This window comes from Manis javanica, chromosome 10 (assembly GCF_040802235.1).
Source record: "Manis javanica isolate MJ-LG chromosome 10, MJ_LKY, whole genome shotgun sequence".
Taxonomy (NCBI): domain Eukaryota; kingdom Metazoa; phylum Chordata; class Mammalia; order Pholidota; family Manidae; genus Manis; species Manis javanica.
In genome coordinates this window covers 44,970,464-44,997,003 of record NC_133165.1, presented here as the reverse complement: position 1 = coordinate 44,997,003, position 26,540 = coordinate 44,970,464, and the positions used below count along the sequence as shown (strand labels likewise).

At 52.3% G+C, this 26,540-nt stretch overlaps 2 protein-coding genes across 6 annotated transcripts; both read left to right on the top strand.

Annotated features, from left to right (window-relative positions):
• The first annotated feature begins 1,444 nt into the window (after positions 1 to 1,444).
• Positions 1,445 to 20,653, top strand: FBXL19 (F-box and leucine rich repeat protein 19). Of its 5 annotated transcripts, XM_073215300.1 has the most exons (12): positions 1,445 to 1,812; positions 3,092 to 3,292; positions 4,675 to 4,818; positions 4,940 to 5,026; positions 5,105 to 5,338; positions 5,825 to 5,986; positions 7,121 to 7,632; positions 13,993 to 14,156; positions 14,245 to 14,406; positions 18,045 to 18,072; positions 18,636 to 18,854; positions 18,957 to 20,653. In XM_073215300.1, exons 2-12 carry the CDS (start codon positions 3,116 to 3,118, stop codon positions 19,051 to 19,053), a joined length of 1,986 nt encoding a protein of 661 aa, XP_073071401.1. In that variant the 5' UTR covers positions 1,445 to 1,812; positions 3,092 to 3,115; the 3' UTR covers positions 19,054 to 20,653. The 5 variants fall into 5 exon arrangements, with proteins under 5 accessions (XP_073071401.1, XP_017498389.1, XP_073071402.1 ...); XM_017642900.3 differs by lacking the exon at positions 18,045 to 18,072 and having other exon boundaries at positions 1,447 to 1,812; XM_073215301.1 differs by lacking the exon at positions 18,045 to 18,072 and having other exon boundaries at positions 1,448 to 1,812; positions 5,825 to 5,857.
• Positions 20,654 to 21,071: 418 nt separating this feature from the next.
• On the top strand, positions 21,072 to 25,762 carry ORAI3 (ORAI calcium release-activated calcium modulator 3). Its single transcript, XM_017642916.3, has 2 exons — positions 21,072 to 21,471; positions 24,318 to 25,762. Exons 1-2 carry the CDS (start codon positions 21,244 to 21,246, stop codon positions 24,972 to 24,974), a joined length of 885 nt encoding a protein of 294 aa, XP_017498405.1. The 5' UTR covers positions 21,072 to 21,243; the 3' UTR covers positions 24,975 to 25,762.
• The last annotated feature ends 778 nt before the right edge of the window (positions 25,763 to 26,540 follow it).

Here is a 26,540-nt window from a genome sequence, read left to right as displayed (position 1 = left end):
TTCACATTTCCACAGTCCACGTCCTGTCTACGTCCCTCGGCAGGACTAATGATAGGCCACCACCTTTCCCACGTTTTCACAAGGAGTAGCCTTAAACGCGTGGACTACAAATCCCAAGTCGCCGTCTTCCTTAACCGGTACTCCCCGCCCCTTTCCCCTCCATTGTCTCGACCTAAAATAAGAGGGGAGCAAGGAAGACTGCAACTCCCGTCAGGCTCTGCGCCAGCGGGAGAGGAATTTCCATATTACAGGAGAGAGAGGTGCCCAAGGTGATAGAGTGAGGCAACGGGGAGAGGCCAGGTAGTCTGCCATCTTTATCGTAGTCTCCTTATCCTCCTGGTTCTGCCATTCTTAAGGAGCACTATAAGGCTGGAAAACTACTATTCCCATCGCACCTCATAAGATCACCTACTAGTCAAGTGTACGCCCCTCTTCCGCCATCTTGCTTGTAGTCCTTGTTCGATTTCACCTTTCCATTGTTCCTGACGAGTAGAAATGGCAGCGGGCAGCAGATGGACTGCGACTCCCGTCAGGTACCACATACGCAGAGGGTTGTGGACAGGAGTGCGTGCGAGTGCCTGGGAAGGAGGTCGGGTCGGGAGAAAGCGCCATCTTGTTTGTAGTCATCGTTCCGGCTTCTTCGCTATGCTCTGCAATGGGGAACCACCGGCCAACCGGACTATAACTCCCGGCATCCTCGGCTCCCGGCGTGGACCGTCCTCCGCCATCTTGTCTGTAGGCCCCGCTGGCCCAGCATCCTGTTGTTCCCACGGTAGCAGCCCCGTCCATAGAACTACGACTTCCGTCGTGCCCTGCTCGCATTCTCCTGGAAAGTGGAGGTGATGAGGGAGGGAGGAGGCAGGGGGCGGGGTTCCTCTGGGAGAAGGAGGGAGTAAGGAGAAGGAGGAGGAGGAGAGAGGGGAGGGGGAAGAGAGGAGGAAGGAGGAAGGATCTCAGGAGGGATGAGAGAGGCGGCCAGGGCATCGGACTGAAGCAGCGCGGGGCCGGGAGACCTGGGGGGCTAAGGCACTCCGATTGCTCCCTTCCCTTTTCCCTGCCGTCTTCCATTCTTTCCTTCCACCCTCCAGCTTGAGAAAGGGGATTTATTCAAATTTTATTTAAATCCCTATCTCCCGAGGGTCGCGCGCTGGGGGAAGGAGAAAGGGCGGGGGGCGCGCGCAGGCTGGGGGGGCGGGGCTGCCGTAGCTTCCTTCAACCCCCACTGCTCACCCCGTAGCCGTAGGGCAGGGGCCGCAATCCAGGGACCAGCCCAGGGGAGGGGGGCAGGTTACAGAGACACCCCCCTCCCCGGGAACCGGCGGTGGGCGGGGCTTGAGCCCCGGAAACGGTGGGGGTCCCAGGCCTGGCCCTGGACCCCTGGGCAGTGGGGGTCGGGAAGGGGCCAGTTAAAGAGCCAGGGGCACTGGGGAGAGGCGGGGCGGAGGGAGGGGAGCTGGGACTCGGACCCTGGACTGAGTAGGGCCCGGGCTGAAGCTGAGCACCCTACTCCCGAGGACCCCCCACCCCGTTAGCCTGGGAGGACTGAGGGACTGAGCCCCCCCAGAGCAGAACCTCCCCCTGGAAGGGCCGCGCCGCAGCCCGTGGGAGGGCCTCGCCCCCGGCGCCCTCCATCTCCACTCGCTGCAGTCCCGGCCTCCGCCGGAGGGAGGGGACGAGCGCCCTCGGGGGGCCGTGGACCCCGGCGTTCTGAGCGTTCCGCGCCCCGCGCCGCCCGGCCCCCCCGCCGCCGATGGCCGCCGACCCGCCGGGAGCTGCCGAGAAGGGAGAGATGGCTCCCGGGACACGTGTGAGGTGGGTTCGTGCGGCTCCTCCTCACTCCCAGACCTGGGCAGCTCCCACTCCCATTCATCCTCAGTCCGGCCTCCCTCTACCTTCCCCGCCCCCAGCCTCGCCCTCTCTGCTCCAAACTCATCTCCAGCTCTCCTTCCTGTTACCTCTCAACCCTGGGGAACTGGCCTGCCTTCCTAGACCCCGCTTCCCCTTGCAGACCACCCCACAATCCCCGCCTGCAGTCCCCGCCCTCTAGGCCCCTCCCCTGGAGCGCTGGAGGGTCCCTTCCCCCAGTGGATGGGTCTAGAAGTCCCTGGAAAGGGGGAAGCAGGGGTAAGATTCTAGCCTTGGAAAGACCCCTGGGCCTGATGAGTCTATGGAATTCTCGGAGGATCTGGTTTATATGGGAAGGGGAGCCCAAGGAATTCTAGACAATTAGGGAATGGAAGTAGCTTGGGAAGTTGGGGGCGGAGGTGGGAGGGGGCATGTAGGATTAAGCCCATCCTGAGTTCTGTAGAAATGTCAGACTGGATTCTAGAATCCCAGGGAATCTGGGAGATAGCCCAAGTTCACCTGAGAGACTGAAGAGGAGGGTATCTTGGAGCAGAGGGAGCTCTATGGGGAGCAGAGGAGTTGAGGTCTTGAGCTTGGAGGGACTCTGAAGCAGCATCTCGGCGGCGGTGGGTGGGGGTGGTCTGAGAACTTTGGGAAGTTGGGCAGCAGAGTGAATCTTTAGACATGTGGTCGGGCAAGGATCCCATTGGATCTAGTGGAGTTATCTGTTTTTGGGGAAAGAAAGATTGGGTGGTGGTTTTATGTGAGAGGAAGGAGGTAAAAAGAGAGGTATGGAGCTTCCACCTAGGATTCTGTGGGTGTCTTGGATGTAAGTCTGAGAAATTTTAGGTTGGGGAGAGCATGGGGTGTAGTAAATTTGGATAACGGGGAGAGTTGGGATTTCTCCACAGATAAGGCACCCCTGGCTTTCCAAGGAGCTTTGGTGTGGGGGTGGCAGTGGAGAGACCCCAGTGTCTCTGTGGGCTAGGCAAGGGGGTGCTGAGGAAGTGTTAGTGAGGTCAGGAAGCCAGTTCTCAGGCTCCCAGAGGAGCCAGGTGAGCTGCGTGGACAGAGGCCTTGAGTAGGAGTGGTTTCCCCACCCGCTGTAGGAGGGCGACCTCCTTGTTACTTGTCTCCCTGGGTAGGAGGGCAAGCCCTGGCTGCCTAGGAATGGGGGGAGCTGCTAGGAGTTTCCCAGGCAAGGGCCCCAGAGGGCCCATCTGACCCTGCCACCATTCACCTACAGCCCTCGGCGTTGCTGACGCCCCCAATGTCGTCGAGCAGCCGGGGGCCGGGGGCCGGAGCGCGCCGACGCCGAACCCGCTGCCGTCGCTGCCGGGCCTGTGTGCGAACTGAGTGCGGGGACTGCCACTTCTGCCGAGACATGAAGAAGTTTGGGGGGCCCGGGCGCATGAAGCAGTCGTGCCTGCTCCGGCAGTGCACCGCGGTGAGTTCTGCCCCTACCTACTCAGGCACCCTTCCCCAGCTGCTCAGGGTGCCTTTCTGGGGTGGCTGGTGGCTGCTTCTTAGAGTATACTGTAGAGTTACTGCTTGGTCATCCATTCACTCAGATATCCCCAGGCCCCATTCCGTGCTCAGATCCAAGCTGGAGCAATGTTAGGGCACACCAAAGAATCCCACCTAGTCCTCACCTTCATGCTTTTCCCAACTTTCAGACGCCTAGATTAATAGAAAGCCCATCCCCTATCATGCCCCTCCCTAGAGAAATCTGTGCACAGGGATCAACCCCGGAGCTGGCCCCTGTGAGTAGGTCTTAGCCTTTTTTGGCCTCTTCCTTACCTGTCAGAATGTTGTATTTAAGGCTGGGTTTACCTTTGTGTGACCTTGAGTGAATCACTTTGAACCCCAAGGTACTTTCTCTAAAATGTTTCTTTTGCTGAGTTGTAAAGATTTTTAACACTAGCATGTGTGTGAATGTGCCTGTTACAAGGTCCAGCACATAGTAGGTATCTGAAGAACGTGGTTTTCTTCCTGGTCTTCCTCATCCTTTCAGCTTCCCAGGGCTGGAGAGCAGCCCTTCCCCAGCAGCCATGAGGAGGCAGCTACATTCTCCGTCCCTTTCCCACACCACTACCTTCTTTGTTCCAGACACTTTTTCCTGCCTGGTCTTTTCACCCCACAGCCCCTCTCTCCTTTTCCTTTGTGCCCCAATTCTTGCCTCACTTTCCTGTTCCCTCTTTCCCTACCTGCTACTTCCTTGAGCCTGTCTCACAAACTTCAGCATCCCTGAGATGACCCAGTATTACTACTCTTCCCCCACAATTCACATTGTCTGAAGGCTGCTCCCTTTCCCCTAGGACCAGCCAGCTGTTTTTAGTGTTCCCAGGAGTCTTGCAGAAACCGGGTTCATTGTGGGATCCAGAGCAGCCCTTGGCTGCCCATTGAGCAAATTCAGAGTCATCCCAGGCTGCTGCTGAGTAGCCTCCAACTCTCAGTATTGCCATATTTGCCTGTGGTCTTTCTTCCTCCCCAAAACTGGCTACAATTTCATGGTCACAGAGCCCTAGATTCAGCTGCAACAACACAACAGAGATAACTATGTATCGAGTGCCTCTCAGACACAATCTCATTCTTAACAGCCCTCCTAGGGAAAACTTCCTAGCCCCACTTTACAAATGGAGAAATGGGAAACATAAGGAGGTTAAATCGTAGTTCAAGGTCATACTGCCAAAAAGGAACAAATTCAGGATTTAACCCAGCTTGGCCCATGGGTTCTGAACCTCATCCAGCAACTGGCCACAGTCCTCAGAAGAGTCTTTCCCCTATTGCCTGCTTTTGAGGTTCTTGATGCCCCCTCTTCCCCAACAGCCCGTGCTCCCACACACAGCTGTATGCCTCTTGTGTGGGGAGGCTGGGAAGGAGGACACAGTGGAGGGAGAGGAGGAGAAATTTGGTTTGAGCCTCATGGAGTGTACAATATGCAACGAGATCGTCCACCCTGGCTGCCTGAAGGTGATGGCCCTGGGGACCCTGGAATCCGGGGTGGGCCAGATTATCAAGGAACAGGATGGTGGGGAACACTGCCTCTGTGTTTACCAGTACCCTCTGTCCACTCCCTGCCCCCTGCCTACAGATGGGGAAGGCTGAGGGTGTCATCAATGCGGAGATACCTAACTGCTGGGAGTGCCCTCGCTGCACCCAGGAAGGCCGGACCAGCAAGGTAGGGGCAGGGGCTGAGTTGGTTGCTGGCCTCTGAGTAGGTGGTGGATTGGGGAGCTGTGCATAACCTCACCCCCAGCTTCCATCTCCCCAGGATTCAGGTGAGGGACCAGGCCGCCGCAGGGCTGACAACGGCGAGGAGGGTGCCAGCCTGGGGAGTGGATGGAAGCTGACGGAGGAGCCGCCACTTCCACCACCCCCACCCAGGCGCAAGGGCCCCCTATCTGCTGGGCCCCCCCCGGAGGACATGCCTGGGCCCCCCAAAAGAAAAGAGAGGGAGGCAGGGAATGAGACCCCCACCCCAAGGAAAAAGGTGAGCCAGGGAGCATGCTCATTAGGTCCAGCCCAAGGGATTCTGGGAGTGGTAGTCTGTTCTTTTTGGGGGTGGGTTGTCCCGGGAGGCAGTGCTTGATGGTTTCCCCAGGGGTTGTCAGGGGATGTAGCTCAGGAGGTGTTGGGGAGAAGATGAAGCATGTTGTGTGTGAAGGAGAGGTAATATGTGGGAAGCAACAGGCACTGCAGGGAAGCTTCGGGTGCTTCAGAGAGGGGGAGAGAGCATACTCAAATTAGCTGCTACAGAGGAGGAAGGAGGGGCTGGAAAGGGCCTGTGGGGGCTAGAAAGAGGAGGTGAGAGCATGCTCAGTGAGCCAAGACTCTGGTTGGAAGGTGAGCATGCTCAGTTTTCCCTCCGATGGGGGCTTCTGGGATTTGTAGTTTAGAAGACAGCATAGCTCTTAGTTTGGTGAATGAGGGGCTAATGGGGTCTCTCCTTTTCCCCATATCTCCCTCATCCTGGTAGGTGAAAGGAGGCCGAGAAAGGCACCTGAAGAAGGTGGGTGGAGATGCCTGCCTCCTCCGAGGATCGGACCCAGGCGGCCCCGGCCTTCTACCCCCCAGGGTTCTGAATCCAAGCCAGGCTTTCTCGTCCTGCCACCCTGGGCTCCCTCCCGAGAACTGGGAGGTGTGCCGGAGACCTCTTCCCTCCTCCTCTCACCTTTCCTTGCTCCACCCTCCACCCTGGAGACAGATCTGTTCCTTCCTGCTCTCCTTGTCCCTCCCCTGCCCCTGCCCCTGCCCCACGTGGCCACAGCAGGCATCTGACCTTTGGGAAGGGTGGAGGGGAGAATAAGTTGGGGCCAGGAGCCCCTGACTTTCCAAGAACCCTCAGGGTATCATCTGACCAATTTGCCTCATCTTTCCAAACCTTAAAGGGGAAAGAACTGAGTTCACATTCCCTCTTGCTGACTCCCTGTGTAATCTTGGCAACTTGTCAGCTTCTCTGAGCCTCAGTTTCCTCATCCATAAAATGGAGATGATACTATCTACCTTATCCACCTATCCCACAGAACTGTTTACATCTAATGAAAGTAAATGAGCCTTGTAAACTATAAAATTCAGCTAGATTTGAGGAAAATGAGTTTCAGAGAGGTTGAAAGATTTACCCAAGGTCACACAGCAAAGGTGGAATTCAGATTTCACTTTGCATTGACGCTAAACATGAGTCTACCAGACTGTTCAAATCCTGCTTCTGTCATCTGTCAGTTTCTAACTATGGACAAGTCACTTATTCTCTCTTAGCCTCAGTTTCCTCATATCTAAAAAAAGTGACTTAGGTAGCCACTCCATTTGAGCACTGTGAGGACATGATGAGTCTGAGGGATGCTCTGCCCAAGGCCAGATGATTGCTGTTACTCTCACCTTGTCGAGTAGACACTTGGAATTGTCCAATCCAGCATTGCCTGGAGGTGATGTGGCAGGGACTTCCCAAGGTCATGCAGAAAGTTGATAGCCAAACAATACTCAAAACCCGGTCTCTTAACTGTTCTTTGTATCTCACTGCTTTTGGGAATTCATAAGCTATTGAAACCCATAAGGTTTTCAGTTCTTTGGGTTAATGCCTTCATATGACAGATAAGGAAACTGAAGTCCAGAGAAGGGCATGACTTGGCTGAGGCCCTCACTTTGCTCAGGAGCAGAGCTGGAGCTGGAACTCAGGACTGTCCCCTGGGCTGTTCATCCCCTGCTGATTCCTCAGGGACTGGGGGGTGGGAAAGTGTGTGCCACGCCCTAGAACAGCCTCCCCATCTCCCTGCAGAAACCAAAGCCACCTTTGGCCTCTGCTGATGGCCCAGCAGTGCCATCCCCATCACCACAAAGGGAGAAGCTGGAGCGTTTCAAGAGGATGTGCCAGCTGCTAGAGCGGGTACCTGACACGTCCTCATCTTCCTCGGACTCAGACTCAGACTCTGACTCGTCAGGCACATCGCTGAGTGAGGATGAGGCCCCTGGCGAGGCCCGGAATGGGCGACGGCCAGCCAGGGGCAGCTCAGGCGAGAAGGAGAACCGCGGGGGGCGGCGGGCTATGCGCCCTGGCAGTGGGGGGCCCCTCCTCAGCTGGCCCCTGGGCCCCGCCCCACCGCCCCGGCCCCCACAGCTGGAGCGGCATGTAGTACGGCCCCCACCTCGAAGCCCTGAGCCCGACACGCTGCCCTTGGCTGCTGGATCCGACCATCCCCTGCCCCGTGCCGCCTGGCTCCGTGTCTTCCAGCACCTCAGTCCCCGAGAGCTATGCGTTTGCATGCGAGTCTGCCGGACTTGGAGCCGCTGGTGAGTGGCCTGGAAAGGTTTGGGGTACCATTGCCAAGACTCTCTTTACTTGCTGTGTGACCTGTAACAGGTCCCTGATCCTCTCTGGGCCCTGTTCTTGTGTTGATAATACTTCTGTACTGTGTACAGTTGCAGTATGGTATATTTGCACAGGCTGCTTTTCATTTTTGAGTTCTTTTAACTCTCACAATACTTTGTGAGGTAGGTACTATTATTCCCCTTTACAGAAGAAGCTGAGGTCAAAGTCATGTGAGAGGAAGCAGTAGAAGTAGGAGTTTGAACCCAGGCCCTCTGGCTCTAGAATCTTTCTTCTTAAATAATAACTATCATTTATGAGTATTTAGTATGTGCCAAGCAGTGTTCACTGCGATACATGCATCGTCTCATTTGCTTTCCACACTTCCTCTTCTGAAGACAGGCTTCTTACTGGTTCCATTTATACATAAAAAAAGCTCTATGCTGAGGTGGCCCCTGCCCTCTCAGAGGCAGCCATGCTTGGGTCTCCTAACTCCACTTGTAACTTCTTCATGTCCCAGAGTCACCACCAACTCCCTCTGCTAGTCGCCCCCCATCTTCCACTGCTTCCTGAACCTTGTTTGTTTAAAAATGTCAGTCATCCTCCCAAACCCCTGGTCTTCCTCTTTGATCCTGTCCCCCCACCCACCAGTCAAACTCCTGTGGCACTCTGTTCCCCTTACAGAGCTTATGGAGGCCTTGTGTATGCTGGCAAGCCTTCATTCTTTTCATTTTCATATTTACATCAGCTGCTGGAGTGGGACAGATAACTGTCTGTTTTATCTTAATGTTCCCAGCACAATATGGGGCAGTGTGGATGCTCAAGAAATATTTATTAAATGAGTAAAGTCACATTTTTTTCCAGACATTTCTGTGGACAAGACATTCTGTCCACTTAATAGATGTTAGCTGATTTGTTCCTTATAATAGCAGTCCTGGGAGGGAAGGAGGGACACCTGAAGTCACAGTACAAGTTAGTGGCTCAACTCAAACTGCAGTCCTTTTCCTCTGCATTTTGGGGTGCCAATTTGTGCTTTCTGGTCTCTGTGGAGGGTGGAGGGCTAAGGATGGAGTGTAGGCTCTGGAGGTCAATTGCCTGTGGTTGAACCTTATTCTTCTAATGAGCCATATGCTACTTGGGCTAGTGTCTTAACTTTTCTGTGTCTCAGTTTTTACATCTGTTAAACCAGGAGGGCCATTTACTTCATGGGATTATTGTGAACTAATATACATAAAGATGAGGATAGTATTTAGGAGATAGAAATTACTCAATGCCTTGATTGTAATAGTTACTCACTCAGTTACAAATATTTAATGAAAGCACAGACTTGTACAACCTCAAAACATAGATCTGTGACCTTGAAGAGCTCCCAGTCAACCTGCAACATAGAAGGAAATAGTTACAGCAGTTGCCACCCCTGCCTTATGTAGTAATTGAGGAAATGTTTGCTGAGGCCTCTTCATCAGAGCCAGCCCTGTGCTTGGTACACAGGATCCAGAACTGAAGAGGCCTTGATTTCTGCCTCAGGGAGAGACTTATGACCAGAAATGGGCAAAGCAGAGAGGCTGGACTTCACAGTGGTTCCAGCTTGGGCTTTATCAACTGTTGGTTTTATCAGCTGTGACTCCTGTACTTCATGGATGTAGGCCGTGGGTAGATAGCTACACCTTTCAAGGCCTCAGGTTTCTCATTTGTAGTCTGAGGTTCATGTTCACACCTTTTGGGGATTAAATGAGGTGGTTCTTGCAAAGCACATGCACAGTACCTGAAAGGTGCTATACACTCAATAAGATGGTGCCTTTTGCTAAGAAGAATGAGGGAGAATGAGGGTAGGCAGGGCAGGGCCTGTGGTGGGCCACAGTGGGACAAGTCAGGAGGCTCTGTCAGGCCTGGCACAGAAGCAGGGCCAGCAGGGATTGAGAGGAGGGACTTGGGTTAATGACTTTCTAAGAAACAGAATGGCTTGGATTTGGTGACTAAATCATTATGGGGGAAGTAGGGTGACTCAGCTGAATATCTGGCCTACAAGCTGGGGTAGGCAACAGTGTCATTCCCCAAACCCAGGAATACCAGAGGAGGAACAGATTCCAGTTGAAAGTGAAGTCCTCAGACTGACATGTTTGGTCTGAAAGGCCTGTGGGCCAGTCAGGAGCTGGCAGGAGAGCAGCTGGACATGCAGGTCTGATGCTCAAGAGGAAGGCCCAAATTTGGTGAGAGTTTTCAATGTATAGGTAGCAGCTTCGAGGAAGAGGGCAGAAGACAAGATGTCAGTATTTGTGACTTAGCATAAGAGCAGCCAAAGACTTGGAGGAGATCAAGGGAGGTTGTCCTACAGGAGAGAGATTGAGGAAGGAGGGGTGATTAAGAGTGGTGGATGTCGGCGAGTGGCCATGGGGGATTAAGGACCAGGAATGGCAGTTGGATTTTGCCACAAGGAGCCTTGGTATCCTTGGCTGTACTGTTTGAGGGGGGGGGAACCAAAGCCAGGTCACATGGGGCAGAGACTTCATCTGTTCACTACTGTGTCCCTAGTTTCTGAGGTGGTACCTGTCATACAGTAGCTAATGGAAGAAAATTTGTTGAATGAATGAAAGGGAGGAAATCAGGATAGAGTGTGGAAAGAGGTAGTGAGGGTGGAGCTAGAGAGAAATTTGTAGGTGGGAGAGCAGGAAGTTTCAGGCTTTCCTGTCTGGTGGCTTCTGTTCTCTCTTGGAACTGTGAAGCGAAGTCATTTACCAAGAGCGAGAACAAAGGGCAGTTAGAGAATATGTGGAGGAGCTATTGAGTTGCAGGGCAGATGGCTGAGTCTTTGGCGTCCATGGGCAGACAGGGTGGCAAGGAAGGGATTGGAACAAAAGGTCAAGGCCAGTTAGAACTGGGAGTAAGTGAAGGCTTGGGAGTGGACAGATTGAAGGGCAGCTGTAGCATCAGGGAGCCTATAGAGCTGAATGGAAGGATTGGCCTTGGCTGGAACCCAGGAGGCTGTGAGCTCCTTACAGGTAGCAGTTGGGCTGGTCCATTTCTGTGTCCCTAGAGGGCCTCTGCAAGACAGAGGATTAAGACTAGAATTTCAGTCTTGGAGATGAGCTTAATCAGGGGCTGACTTGGTCAGGCTAGGGGATTTGCACATCAAGCCCTGACCCCTGGATGAGAGCAGGCCTTGGCCTCTTCATAGTTCTTCCTGCCTCTCTCACCTTAGTGTCATTCCCTAGTCTAGGAAGAATTGAGGTATGGCTTCCTGTTGTCCTCATAACAAATTCTTGGGCACTTGGACATGAACAGTGCCCCTGTGATGGCACTAAACACTTCCCCTGTGTTGTCGCCCTTCATCTTTGCAGCAAACCTTTGAAGGAAGTGCTGCCTATTTCCGCTAGATGGTTTGGAGAATGGAGGCCCAGAGAAGGCAAGCAACTTGCGTAAGGTCAATCAGAACACAGAGGTGGCAGAGCTGGAATTTAGATCTCTATAGTACTCATACCCTTTGCCTCTAGGCTCTCTGGCCACAACAGTCCAGCCTCACAATGCAGCCCTCCTTGACGTGGCACCTCTACTCTAGGCAGCCTCTGCAGCTTCACTCCTGGCCTTTTTCCCCATTCAGAGTTCAGGCTCTTGATCCAGACCAGCTTGGTTTAAGCCCTGGCTCTGATTCCACTTAGTAGCTGTGGGACTTTGAACAAGTTTCTTACCCTCTCTGGGCCTTATTTGCTTGAACTCTAAAAAGTAGATGGTAATAACAGTGTGTACCTTCTAGGGCTGTGGTGAGGTTAAATGCTTAATACATAGAATAGTAACCGGCTCATAATGAACCCTTGGTAAACACTAGTAGTGAGTGCTTGAGTCACCATTGTCGTTATTCTCATTATTACAATGAGATGAAGAATTGCTCTTTCTTCCTGCTGCCTGAAGTCTGCAGAGCCCTCCATTTTCTGTCTGTCCTGGGTCTGGTCACTGGTTATTCCCCATGGGGAACGTACACCCTCTTCCTCCCCTCCCTTCCTTCAAGTTTCAGTCAGGTACTGTCTCCCTGGGAGGCTCCCTCTCCAGTCCTCTTGTTGACTCTCATTATGTCCTTTGTTGCCTCAGTTACAAAGGACTGGCTGCATATTCCCCATTTTCTGGCTCTTCGGTGCCCTGTAGAGGCTGGCACTTAGTATCAGTAGGGCCCTCAGTGACTGTTGGTTAGTAGCTGTGGGACTTTGAACAAGTTTCTTGCCCTCTCTGGGCCTTATTTTCTTGAACTCTAAAAAGTTCAAAAAGACCAATTAGCTCCAGCCAAGAAGAGTCAGGAGAGACTTGCTGGAAGAGGAGACACTGGAGCTGAGCCTTGAAGGATCTGGGTTGGTTGGCATTTCCAGCAGAGGTACAACATGTGCTGGTATATGTTGGCACTGTACAGCATTGTGTGTCTGTAGGTGGGCAGGTGGTTTGCCCTGGCTCTTGAGGAGTATGAGACAGAAACTGTTGGTGACTTCTGTGTGCCCCCAGGAGGAAGGGCTCCCTTCTAGCTATGGAAGAGCCAGTAAGGCTTCAAGGTAGTGGTGGCAGTTGACTTGGTACTCAAGACTAGCTCAGAGTGGGCAGAGAGAGACTTTTAATGGCGCAGTATTTCACTGAGTGGGAAGAGAAAAGGGGCAGTATGTGGGGGCAGGAGCAGGGGAGCTGTTGAGAGTGGGTTTTTTCCCCCCTTTCTTCTTTAGAATTGGAGAGATTTGCAAATGTTTATTAGTTGAATGGAAGGAATAAGGAGAGGGAGAGGCTAGAATGCCAGAAGAAGGGGGCAAGTGGTGGGAGGCGATATGTGGGAAGAGTGATTGAAGCCTTAGTGTGTATGTGTCTCCTGTGTGCACTGAAATGTCATACCGGGGCTCTGGAGTATGCCTGGTAGTTTTAAGTGGCACAGAAACATAGCTTAATCCTTCTCTTGGTTTTGAAAAGGAAGTCTGTCCATTGGGTGCTATTGTATCTTTAGCACCTTTTAATACTTAACCTCCCTGTTGAACAGAAATGGTCTTTAGGTGGTAGCCTAAAGCCACAGCAACACATGGCTAGAAATTAGTGACCTCAGTCTATTTTAATTATATTTATTTCTAAGGTTAACAGATTTATGTGAAATAATACTGGTTTTAAGTGCAGAGAGGTGTTGTTTAAAGATAAATTCATGTTCTGCAGATAAGTGAATAGCAAGTGACGGGAACTGGGGAATCACTGCTCCAGCTCAGGCTTCTTGAAGGGAAAGCCTTTCAGAATGGCAGGTGGGAGGGAAGTAAGCAGACCACTCCTGCTGCTTCTGACAGTCCGTCTAGTCCTGACATGCCCTTGAGAACTACACTACAAGAGAATTTTCAAACTGAGATTCGAACTGTTAATAGATAACCTTGGGAGGTTGGGGGGAAGGGTTTCCTGGTAAAGTACGTTTTTGGGAAACCTTTTCTAGTTTACTGTATGTTGAACTAGTCAAGGCTTTTGGAAATACTGTGATTGGGAAACTTTGAACTCTTCAGACCCCGTTCATCTTTGTGGCTTTAATTTCTGGACCTTACCAGGCTTTCCATAAACACTGAGTGAATAGATGAAAAGCTGTAAATGAGGTGTGTTGTGGGGGTTGGGGAGATGTGCTCAGTGGGAGCTTCAAGGAATTCACACTGGCTGATTTGGCATCATTCATTCATTCAACAAATGTGCACCTGGCACGGTGCTGGGTTCGGAAGGGAAAAAGCCAGATCTGCCCTTGTGGAGTACACATTCTGCTTGGAGGGACACAATAATGAAACAGAGAAAATAGCAGGCCTGTAAGTCAAGCTTTGGGCAGCGGGCCATCAGAGTGGGGCAGATGTGGATCAAAGACAGAGATTAGTAGAGGAGAGGAGAAGTGCCCATGAGCCATCGTAATTTAGCCAGAGAAAATTTGGGAAGCCCAGCGTGGGTACTGGGGGCTGATGACAGATGATCTCTTTGGTGTTACATCAAATACGATATGTAAGGATGTTGTGTGTATCTTTCGCAGAATGCTTTATAAGATGTAAGGCCTGCAAACTGTCACAACCTCATTTGCTCCTATGGCAGCCCTGTGGGACAGGCTGAGTGTGGATCATTATCTTCATGTTACAAACAAGGCCTCTGAGGCTCAGGGAGAGGAATGGACTTGCCGGGGGTCTCACATCCAGTTAGTGATGGGAGCTGGGCCCCAAACTCAATGCTCTTGGCCTGAGGCCAGGAGCTTCCTGTTTACCCCTGCTGTCTGTGGGCCAGTAGAGCTGTGGTGAACCATTGAGTGTGGGGAGGTTTGTGGGCACCTGGAGAGCTGAGGACTGATGATGTCTTTGTCTCCCCCTTGTGGCTGTCAGGTGCTATGATAAGCGCTTGTGGCCGAGAATGGACCTGAGCCGTAGGAAGTCACTAACCCCGCCCATGCTCAGTGGTGTGGTTCGTCGCCAGCCCCGGGCCTTGGACCTCAGCTGGACAGGTGTCTCCAAGAAGCAGCTCATGTGGCTTCTCAACCGACTGCAAGGTAGGGAGGGGTGGTGAGGCAGGACAGGGTGATGAGGGGGCAGACATGGGACAAAGCCCTCCTAGCACCAGTTTCCTGACCTCCCCAGGCCTGCAGGAGCTGGTGCTGTCTGGCTGCTCCTGGCTCTCTGTCTCTGCCCTGGGCTCAGCCCCACTGCCAGCCCTGCGGCTCCTTGACCTCCGGTGGATTGAGGATGTTAAAGACTCTCAGCTCCGCGAGCTGCTGCTGCCTCCGCCTGACACCAAACCAGGTGCAGCCTCTATTGGCTCATTTGTAAAAACAGGTTAGGTGAGGTGGGGGTATGAGGCCTCCAGGATCTTTACTGACTCGTGCTGGTGTTAGAGGATTTGAAGAAAGAGCAGAATATAACACATGAGTTTAATGGAAGGCCCTGCTTGGCCATTTTGTTCATTCATACCTGCTGTGTTCTGGGCCCTGTGATAGGAGTTGAGGGAACAATGATGAAGAAGATGTAACCCCTTGCACTCCAGAAGGGAAGTAGTTATGTGATGAAACAATGTAGGATGGGAAGATGACCTCAGAATTCTTGAAGATGCCAGGAGTATAGCCAATGGCAGATATGAGTGAAGTCACTGGGGGGTGCTGGACACTCCTGGTGAGCCTCGTCCATAGTGAACAGTGGCTTTCCTGGGTCTGGTCACTTGTTCTTCCCCATGGCAAATGTATATCCTCTTCCTCCCCTTCAAGTCTCAGTCAGGTGCTGTCTCCCTGGGAGGCTCCCTGTCCAGTCCTCTTGTTGACTGGAATTGGGGAATCACTGCTCCACCTCAGGGCTTCTTGAAGGGAAAGCCCTTCAGAATGGCAGCCACCTCAGTGAAATCATCGCCATAGAAGAATGCAGGCCCAGTGTGGTCAGTCAGTTCCATTTGTCAAGAGGTGTCATAAATATACATTTCCTCTGAAATATCCTAGTTTTTAAATGATGGTAACACATATCCTTTTCAGAGTCAGTAAAATTATACAGCTGAGCAATAGATTTAAATCTTGACCTGTAGTAAAAGGATAAAGATTTTCCTGAGGGAGTAGAGCAGAAAGAGGGAACCAGTTGACTTGAAAGTTTGTGTGAGGGTGGCAGTATCATCTCCCAGGTCAGACCAGCAATCTCTGTACCCTGGGCCAGGCCCTGGTATCCTGCCAGGTAAAGTCAGCTTTTATTGTTGAACACACTCTGAGCCTAGCCCTGAAGACCTCAAGCTGAATCAGCCCCATTCCCCACCCTCGTGAAACCCCAGTCATGCAGACAAGAGACTGGGATATAGAAGGTCATGGCATGAAGGGGCTGTGGTCAGGACATGTGTGTTTTTGAGGGAGGAAACCATGAGAGAGGCCCTCCTTGAAGAGATACTGTTTGAACTGAGTCCAGAAAGGGACCGTCATCCCAGGGACTGAGACATGAATAAGCAGTTGTGTAGGGCATGAGGCCCATACTGGCAGAGGGGAATGCTGGGAGCTGAGGCTGGTCCAAAGAGCAGAGGCCTTGTCACACAAAGGTACAGGGTGGGAGCCTTGAGGCCTGAGGGTTCCTCTTATAGCCAGGAGATGAGATGCTCACAGCATCTTCTGTGGCCCCTACTAGTCTGTTCTCCACACTGAAACCAGGGGAACTGTCCAGAAGGGCAAATCTGCCCATGTCTCCCCTGTGCTCTAAACTCTTTCTCATTGCTCCCCAGTGCTTTTTAGATAAAGACCAATATTTTGTCAGGCATGGTCTGGCTCACACTGACCTATGCTGTCGCCACATTTCAAGCACCTGTCTCCTTGCTAAGTTCCCTCAGCCCCAGGGCCTTTGCCCACTTCTCTTTGCCTGGAATACTCTATCCTGCTTCATCTAATCACCACCTAATCATCATTCCAGCCTCTGCATAAATGCCACTTCCTCCTAGAAGCCCTCCACGATCCTCTTCCCTGTTGAGATCAGAGTCCCTTTTCAGCTCTGAGAGTAGTCCCCTCCTAACATATCACTGAGATGATTTGACTAAAATGCTTACTCTCACTAGGTTTTTAAGCTCTGTGAGGGCAAAAGGACTGTGCTCACCCAGCACCTAGTTTTCATCTCTCTCTTTCATAGCAGCTTCCTTTCACAGCAGCCTCGCCAGAAGAATAGAGAAGCAACTAGGTTTCTTTCACTTTCTGGACAAGGCACCAAATGCCCAGAGGAGTTGAGTGACTGCTGCAAGTCACATAAGCAAAGCCAGACTAGAGAACTCACCCATTGCCCACTCCTGCTGAAATTGCACTGAGCCAGGAATATTGGGAGGTGAAGGGGTGGGAATGGTGCATTCCATGAGGTGAGACAGTGTTGGTTGGTGGCAGACTGACCCCATCTCTTCCTCCTGCCTGAATCACTTCACTTTAAGCCCCTTTATTAAGAGCTTGCAAAGATGAGCCTTCCAGGCCCTCAAGGCCTGTTGTGTATTTTAAGATTCCATACCCACCTGTCATACCATATTCCCTGGCTTTGTGTAGCATTCCTGGAGCAAAAGTTCAAGTTCTACTTCCTTGCTTCAGCCCTTGCTGTTCTCTGCCTGGCATATGCTCTTCCCACCTCTCCACATGAAGGCCCAGATTAAACACTGCCACCTCAGTGAAATCATTGCTGATGGCCAGTTCCCCAACTCACACCGCAAGTGGCCTCTCTTTCCTCTGCTTCTCTCAAATAGCTTTTATCAATAGCCTAGGATTGCGGGCATCTTTAGATGTGTCCCCTCTCCAGGCTCTGAGCTCCTCAAAGGCAAAGAAGAGGGAGTGGAATTCAGAGTTCTCCAAGTCAGGTGCCTGAAGAGGTGGCCCAGCAGGTAACAGAAAAGATGGACTTGGTGTAGGAAATGAGGGAGTGGCAGCTAGCAGCAGCTCCAGCCAGTCACTGTTAGGTGAAAGGGGTAGCCCAGAGATGCCAGATATTAAAATTTTTTAGAGGAAAAGCTATATCTAAATAAATTACCTTCTTGTAGCATTAATCATTAAGAAATTTTTAGCACTATGCAGACTCCATAAAACACTTGCATAGGCTAGTTTCATGAGTTTGTGACATCTGGTTTAGTTTTATCAAAGCGCTAGGCTGGTGCCTGGGAGGCAGATAGCATTGTGATAAGAGTTTGGCCTTGGAGTGACCAGGCCTGGTGTCCTGGCTCTGTTACTTCAGAATCGTGTAACCTTGGACAGATGGCTAAATGATTTGAGCCTCAACGTTCTCATCTGTAAATGGAAATGATGACCAGAGAATTGTCTCCCATTGCTGTGGTTCTTAAAAGTACGTTCCAGAGCAATAGCATCACCATCACTGGAGAATTTGTTAGAAAAATAAACCCTAAGGCCCTCCTTGGACTGCCTGAACTCTGGGAGCTGGCCAGCAACCATTTTAACCAGTGCTCTAGAGGCTACAGAGGAGCCACTGGCCTTAGGGTGGGCAGCCACTTAGCCTGAGCCTGGGCCTGGGCCACAATGAGTGTTCAATTTGTGGTAGCTGGTGTACTACAAATGCTTAGTTTTAAAAAACAAAAAAATATGATAGAAGAATGTGGTAGATACAATAAAAAAAAAAGCAGACCTTTTCTTTGTGCTTTGGGTGTAGAGATGAGGGTCATGAGCACTTCCACTCCAGAGATGGGGGCAGAAGAGGCCTCTGAAACAGCTCTAAGAGCCAGGGTTTGAGCATAGATGGCCACAGGCAGAGTCTCTCAGGGCAGGGTCACCTGTGGAGTCTGGCCCAAGTGTTTGGGGTGAGGGAGAAGAGTTAGGATCTGTGAAAGGGATGAGACCTGATAGGAACTGGCATGTTCCACGAAGGAGGTTGGACTTGTCTGAGGGACCCTCAGAGTTTTTAGAAACTGAGGAGGGATGACGTCTTATTTGTGTTTGCTCTCTTAGGATGCCAGGAAGAAGAGGAGAGACTGGAGTGAGTGAGGAGGCTGGGGCAAGAGTTCAGGCAAAAGTGATATTGGCAGAGTGGTGACGGGAATGGAGGGAAAGGGATCCAGATGGTGACTTTACTAATCATGGAAGGAGAGGGAGTGGGATGGCAGTCCCTTTAGGGAAGGTATTTGTTGGATGAGTGAATATATATACATATATTGAGCAACCATGTCCCAGTTGTTGGGGACAGAGCAAGAGCAGGACAGACTAAAATTCTTGCCTTTATGGAACTGACATTCTGGTGGGAGGAGAAAAAAAAAATATGTCAAATGGTGAGAAAAGGGGGGGAAATAATCCAGAGAAGTCACAGCTTCAAATGGAGTAACCCTGGAAGGCTTTGCTGAAGAGGTGACAATGAGCAATGGGCAGCTGAGATGAAGTCAGGTTGTACAGGCATTTGGGAGAAAAGCAAGCCACACACACAGTGCAAGTTGAGGCCCTCTTAGAGTGGGAGCAGGTTTAGGGATGGTAAGGAACATGAGTCTGGAAGCCGAGGGTCAGGGACAGGAGCAGCTAGGAGCGCTGATCTCTTCACTGCCTGCCCAGGGCAAACGGAGAGCCGTGGGCGGCTGCAGGGGGTGGCAGAGCTGCGCCTGGCAGGCCTCGAGCTGACAGATGCCTCCCTGCGGCTCCTGCTGCGCCACGCCCCCCAGCTGAGCGCCCTGGACCTGAGCCACTGCGCCCATGTTGGGGATCCCAGTGTCCACCTCCTCACGGCCCCCACCTCCCCACTCCGGGAAACCCTCGTACACCTCAATCTTGCTGGTAAGCCTACTGTCTGTCTGTTCTGCTACCCTTTTGGTCCCATAGCCAGTGCCCGGCCCCCGCTCACCTTCCTAGTCTCAGCTACCACTGCCTCATCTCCAGGTTGCCACCGTCTCACAGACCACTGCCTCCCACTGTTCCGCCGCTGCCCACGCCTACGCCGCCTAGATCTGCGCTCCTGCCGCCAGCTCTCACCTGAAGCTTGTGCCCGGCTTGCAGCTGCTGGACCCCCTGGCCCTTTCCGCTGCCCAGAGGAGAAGCTACTTCTCAAGGACAGCTAGTTGGGTGTCCCCTGCCCTCCCCCAGGACTCATCTGGAGCCTGGACCTCGGGCCTCCATTTCACCCGTGCCAGGAGGCCAAGTTACCTTATTATGACTTGGGATTCCTCCCAGGTATTCGAGCCAGCCTCCCCCTTCCTTACCCCCTGCACTGATATCTCTGGGGGTCTTTTCTTCCCATCCCCTCCCCCTTCCACTTGCTTCATTGTCCATCCCCTGGGGGGAATGGGTCAAAGGTACTGGGGGGTACTGAGCCAAAGGGATGGTAGGGGGGGGTTAAGGTGCAAGTTTGAGGTGGGGAGAATGGGGAAAGGGTATCTGTACACAGGATACTGAGAGCCAGGGGGCTGGGGGAGGTGGAGGATGGGCTGGGGGAGGGGGGCAGAAAGCAGACCACCAAGGGTTCAGGGAACAAAGATCAGATACTTGGAGTTAGGGGGGTGGGAGATAGGGCCAAAAAGGGAAATCAGAGGAGCAGTTGGGTATCCAGGTAGAGGGACTTGGGGAACCTTGGCAAGCTAGGGCTGAGTGAGGGGAAGGGGGTGAGAGCAGGTGTGAGAGCATTAGTACCCTCTCAAGGGGTCACCCCTCTCCTTACTCCCCAGATTTCAGTTCCTACCCCCCAGCATCCTCAGCCCTGACTTCTTGAACGTCACTGACAATGGCAGCTATTGTGAGGAGTGGGGATTAGGGCCTACTCTGTTTAGCTTGGACCAGGGGAGTGTTGAGGGGTACCCCAGCCCTCTACTTGCCTCCCCACACAATACTTGAACATTCATCTGTACTGAAGTGTTACTTGAACCGGGGGAACCTCGGACCTGGGGGAGCCGGAGTGTGAGGCACCTGATCAGCTTGGACTGAGACTGGACCAGTGGGCATTCAGTGTGGACTTTGCCACCCCGAGGCATTCTCTTGCTCTACTGTATTGAGCGGCTCCACCACTCCTGACGGGGGTGGGGGTGGGGTGCCCGTCCAATGTTGGGGAAGATGGGAGCCCTACAGCTTTGCTCTTCCCACTCTTTAATCGTCATGGAAACTTGTACCCCGTTTGCCCAGGGAATAGCCACTCCTTATTGCCATAGAAATAGCCAATGGACACCTTCCAAAACCAGTGCTAAGGCTAGAAATGGCCTCGGTTGCCATGGGAACATTGTAACAGTTCTTGGCCCCGCCCCTCCAGGGCAGGGGTGGGGTTTGGGGAGCCAGGGGGCTGAGTCGGGCCCAGGCCCCGCCCATCAGCCTGGGCTTTGGTGGGTAGCTGGGTTGTACCATGTAGGGAAGGGGGGAATCTAGCCACATACCTCAGGTAACAGGGAGGTGCGCGGGTCAGGGGAGGGACTGGGCGGACCAAAGGCTGGCGAGGAGGGGGTTCTGGGGATCGTGAAAGGCTTAAGGATGGGCAACTGGTAGGAGGGAGAAAGAGCAACTCGGCAATGGAGAAAAGTGTGGGACCCAGCCGGGCTGGGCTCCAGATCTGTACAATACGGTTTGCTATAAAACACAAAATCTTCCAGCCAGAACTGGGTGACTTCGTGTGTCTGTCTGCGGCCTTGGGTGAGTGGGAGTAAATCGGGAATGACAAGAGTGCTCACCGTTTGGAGCTGTTGCGGGAGGGGGGCTGTTGGGAAGGGTCTGGAGGAACAAAGGACCTACCGGAACTGCGGATGCAGGGCTCCCCGCGGTCCCTACTGATGGATGGGTTCACCTTCCCGGAGCTCACTTTGGGTACGGGTTTGGAAGGGTGGGCATTTTGGGGTGTGCTGGAGTGGTCCAGGACAAGGGAACTCCCAGTTACAGGCCGGTGCTTGGGAGGATATTGCAAGTCTACTGTGGGCGCGGGTTCCCTCGAGATACATGCCCACGGCCCCCTGGCTCCACCCCATCCTGTGCCGCCTGGCTCCGCCTCTGCCCCAGTTCCTGTTTCGGCCCCTTCTGTCCCGCTTCGCCCGCTAGCAATTCCTGCAGACTGATCGCCCGCTGCCCGCATCCCCTCTGGCTGCTCCCGGGCATGGTGGGGCTTTACCCTGGTCTGGGCCCGCCCACCTGGGGCCTCCGCGGCGACTCGGCCCCGCCGTGACCGGCCTGCCCGCCTTGTGCTGCGACCCCCAGGATGAAGGGCGGCGAGGGGGATGCGGGTGAACAGGCCCCACTGAACCCGGAGGTCGAGAGCCCAGCGGGCTCGGCCGCCTACCGAGAGTTCGTGCACCGCGGCTACTTGGACCTCATGGGGGCCAGTCAGCATTCGCTGCGAGCGCTCAGCTGGCGCCGTCTCTACCTCAGCCGGGCCAAGCTCAAAGCCTCCAGCCGCACGTCTGCCCTGCTCTCGGGCTTCGCCATGGTGAGGGGAGGGCAGAGGTGTATAGGGTGGCGGTGAGGCACATGGGGGGCACGGGGTTGTGGGGTAGGCGAAGTAAACGGGTACCCAAAGGGAGACAAGGCAGGAAAGGAAAAGACCGGTTTTTAAGAGGTAAAGGAAAGGAACAAACAAGGTCCCAAAGGACTACGCAAGCGCAAGCGCGCGTTTGTGTAAAACAGGTCTCTAGCATAAACTGGTCCGCAGGGAGGATAAGCCCCAAATGTGTCTCAGGATAAGACCAGTCACTTGGGGCGATAAATATGCAAAGATGGGGCAAAGAGGTCCAAAATCATAGTCCAGGTGGAAGTAATTACTAGGTCCCCACGAGGGAAAAGCAAATCGTAGTTGGGTGGGAGCTGTATAAACCTTTCTGGTGGGATCAGAGAGAATAAACTGGAGAATAGGCCCTTCCTAAGGAGAGAGGCCAGTTCCCAGCAGACACAAAGGGTGCTAAGTGTAGCCCAGAAAAGCTTTGAAGCAAAGAGAATGCCTGTGAGGAAGTTGCTGGGGAAAGAAGCTGAGGAAGCTGATAAAGGATATCTGAGCTGATAAGCTGCAGGTGTGGGAGGAGGCGATCAGCTAACAGTCCCAGGAGAGGCCTCAGAGGAAGTGGGAATGTGGGAGGTCCTTGGGTTAGGTGTAGTCTGCAGACAGAAGTTCTGGCTCCTCCCTGCTTGTGGACAGCTGGGTGACCCCCTGCCCCAGACAGGCCTCCATCCCCTCTCAGGCCAGTGAGAAATTGTGAGATCGTGAAGGGTGTGCCCTTTGAATAGCCGGCAAGTACCTGCCCCAGGATGAGCTGGTTCTTGTCATCAAACCCTAGGTCCAAGTATGTCAGAGCAAGACATACATCAGAGATGGCTCAGACTGCTTGTACATTGGACAGACAAGGAAACCAAGGCCCAGAATGGGGCAGTGGCTCTGCCAAGATCAAAGATACATAATGAACTAGCACCCAGGGTTTCTGGACTGTTAGTCCAGGGTTTCCCCACTATTGAGAGGGGAAGGAGAAAGTGAGCTGGAGGGGAAGGTCCTCATAGAACGTGAGGGTGGGTATGGAGATGGGGATAGAAGGGTCACAGCACTAGGGTAATTTGGATTATTCCCTGTCAGTTTCTATGCCACATCCTCTCTAGTTGAGAGGAAACAGTCAATTCCTAGAGGTTATCCTAGGTTTGTGGGTTTCTGTGTATGGGCTCAGGATCCATAGGCCAGCCCACCCATGTAGGATTTGGCTCCACTTTACCGGTACAGACTACAGAGGAGACGGAGCAGCTCCATGGACCTAGCTGAGGGAAATCCTCCACTCCCATCCACTCATGGTCCAGCCCGTTCCCAAGGGGACAGTCTGGCCTGCTGCTGGACTTGCAGGTTGCCAGGGTGACAGCTTAATTGGAAGTAACTTCTGTGCAGGATAAAGAGGCCAGATGAGTTGGTTCTGGGGGCAGGACTGGCCCTAGTCCTGCCATGGGAGAGCAAGGCTCAGTCAGGCTCCGGGAGAAACCTGGACTAGACCTGGCCCAGATCCCTGTCCTTGGGAAAGACCTGCTAATACCTACCATGGCCCAGTTTCCCAAAATACTTAGTCTTGTTTTTCTATAACCACTCTTCAGGCTCTGTACCCTCCTCATTCCGCCAGCCCCAGAGTAAACTAATGATCCCTGCAAGAGCCAGGGAGGGGGAAAGATCCAGATTCTGGAATCCAGGTAGCCTGGATTAGAATAACGTAGTACCAGTTGTATCGAACTGTCGCTAAATACAGGTACTGTGTTTAGAGCTTTTATGTGCATCATCTTTTTATTATCCTGTGAAAGGGGTACCACTACTATGACTACTTTACAGATGAGAAAACTGAGGCTCAGCGATGTTAAGATATGTGCCTGGGATCCCACAGAAATTAATTGGCAGGATTTGAACTTAGTGTGGCTCTAGAATCCACATTCATACAAGACTAGAATAGGATCAACAACTCAAATGTTTGCATGGGCCAGCCAGGTAATATGGATGCCAAATTACCTGAGGAATGGGAGGGGAAACTGGTTAACAAGAGACCCTATGAGCTGTCCAAAGGGAGCAGCCAGGACTCACCTCCAGTGGCTCATAGTTGCTGTGCAGGAATGTGGGTCTGGTGTAACCAGGTTTTCCAAATTTTTAAGAGGATCTAGAAATAGGGATATTTATATGAAATATTTTTAATTTAGAAGTTAGCAACTTAATTCTCTAAAAAACAATGTATGAGTCAAGCAAAACATGTCTGCATGCTGGCTGGGGTTTGGGATGTGCCGCTTAGTAAACTCTGGCCTTGGACTTTAGTGTACAGTTACCTAGTGCTTACTGTGTATCTTGTGCTATTCTTACCACTTGACGTATATTATTTAATTTCCACAACAGGTAGGTGATATTATCACTCCCCATTTTCTAGGTGGGGAGATAGAGGCATAAAGAAAACTAAGACACTTGCTCAAGAATATACAACTTACAGGGCTAAGAATGAACCCAGGCAGCCCAGCTCCAGAATCTGCTTATAACAGATTCCCTGTTATAACAAGGGAAGATTGTCAGAAATATACTGTCCAGCTCCTTCAACAGCCAGGTGGGAAACCAAGGCCAGAACAGGACAGAGCCTTGCTAAGGCTGCCCATTCATTCACTCAACAAAGACTGGGTGCCTTCTTTTTGCCAGGCAATGTTCTACATTCTAGAGAAACATGGTGTAGAATGGTCTACATTCTAAGAAAACATATTCAGTAATGAATACCAACAAGCAAAGATCCCCTCTACTGTTAAGGAAGTTATGGGCACTCAGTCCATCTTCTCTTGTCCCCACAGGTGGCCATGGTAGAGGTACAGCTAGAGAGCAACCATGAATACCCACCAGGCCTGCTGGTGGCCTTCAGTGCCTGCACCACCGTGCTAGTGGCTGTGCACCTCTTTGCACTTATGGTCTCCACATGTCTGCTGCCCCATATTGAAGCCGTTAGCAACATCCACAACCTCAACTCCGTCCACCAGTCTCCACATCAGCGACTCCACCGTTACGTGGAGCTGGCCTGGGGCTTCTCTACTGCCTTGGGCACCTTCCTCTTCCTTGCTGAAGTTGTCCTGGTTGGCTGGGTCAAGTTTGTGCCCATTGGGGCCCAATTAGGCACACCAGCCCCCATGGTACCTGCCTCCCGGGTGCCTGGGATTCTGCCACCTGTGGCCACCTCCCTTAATCCAGGTTCCAAGCCATCTTCTGTAGCCCCATCACAGGCTCAGTCATCTGAGGCTTGCCCACCTGGACAAGCATGTGGCAGTGGTGGTGGGGCCTACGGACCAGGCTGGCAAGCAGCCATGGCCTCCACAGCAATCATGGTACCTGTGGGGCTTGTGTTTGTGGCCTTTGCCCTGCATTTCTACCGCTCCTTGGTGGCACACAAGACAGACCGTCACAGGCAGGAGCTAGAGGAGCTGAGTCGCCTGCAGGGTGAGCTGCAGGCTGTGTGAGGCTGGCTGGCACGGCCTCCCTCGGGTCTGCATGAGGCCCCAGTTCTACAGACCCCAATCTCTGCCCCTGCTTGGAGCCACTTCCAGTAGCCACTCTCAGGTACAGACCAGATACCTGGGTTCAGGGTCCTTTGGGCTGGGCCTTGGGGCAGCTCCCACATTGCCAGGGATTCGCCCTGTCTCTCCCATGGGTTTTTAAAGTTCTACTCTATACTGAGAAGGGAGGAACAAAGGAGGAAGTGGAAATCCTCAGTCCAAGGCTCATGCAGTAGGTAGAGGGGAGGCAGGGAGACCCTGGTCGAGCCATTTGCCCCTACATAAAATGTAGAGGTCAGAAGGTCACATGCCTACCCAGCTGCCCCAGAAGGCAGCTAACCCTTTGCTTTATTTTTGTAGAGTCTATTTTATGGTTGGCATTTGGGAGAAAGCTTTTCCCCATCTCCAGATTTTGATGGGTTCCACTCTTCTTCAGTTTCTGTAGAGAGGCATTTGGGTCTTTCTACACCAAGCAAAGGACCAGCCTTTTCAAAGAGGAGCCTTCCCCATATTTTGGAGGTTCAGATGCCTGCTCCACTGCCTTATGCTTCTATATCTGGTTCTCACTCTGAGCCAGGGCTGGGGGGCTTTGGAAACTGAGGGCCTGTGTACCCAGCCTGACTCCCTGGTAAGAGTTGGAGTAAGGAGGTTTTAAGGGAGAAGGTCTAGTCCCTAGCCCTTAGCATACAGAGATAATCTGACACCAAATGTTTGATGCACCTTGTTTTGTATAATAAAATGTGTTTCACAGATGTCCCTGTGGCTGTGAATGGGGTGAAAGGAAGGCTTCTTTGGGCTCAGGTGACTTGTTCCTAAAAGCCAGGTAGGAGCAGGTATACCTGGAGTAAGGGAGAGTGGGTTCCAGGTATGAGCCGTTTCTCTTGCTGTCAGGCCCCAGTAGCTTCTGAACATGCAGACTGAGACTGAGTTATTCCTAGGTTAAAGGACTTCACACTGTTGTTCCTGAGCCCAGGGTCTCTTATCTCCTCCATTAAGGATTTCGAGTAAATTCTTTTAGTCTAAGTTACTTTCTTGGTGACTATTACATACTAGGGGCTTTTCATAGGTTATCTCATTTAAGTCTCACAACCACCTGGAGACATATCGTCTCCATGTCAGATAAGGAAACTGAGGCCCAAGGCCTAGGATCTTGCTCAAAGCCACACACAGCTAGTCAGTGAAAACTTGGGCTTCTTTTACCATCACATGGTGCATCTCTGCCAATACCTTTCAAATGAAACAAGAGAAAGGAATACTGTCTCATCAAAAGGGTCCCAATTCTCTCTCTTCTATCATGGTGTGAGACCTTGGACAAGTCCCCCTTTTCCTATTACTTAAAATTGTGAATTTGCATGAACCAGGCCTCAGAGGCCATTCTCGTATGGTTCTGATGCCTGCAATAGCTGGGCGTGATAGGAATTAACATCCACATTCAGAGTAAGAATCTGAAGCTTGGAGATGGGAAGTCGATGACTTGACCAAGGGACTAATAGAGAGATCTTTGGGACCTCGGGTATCCTCAGCTTAGGC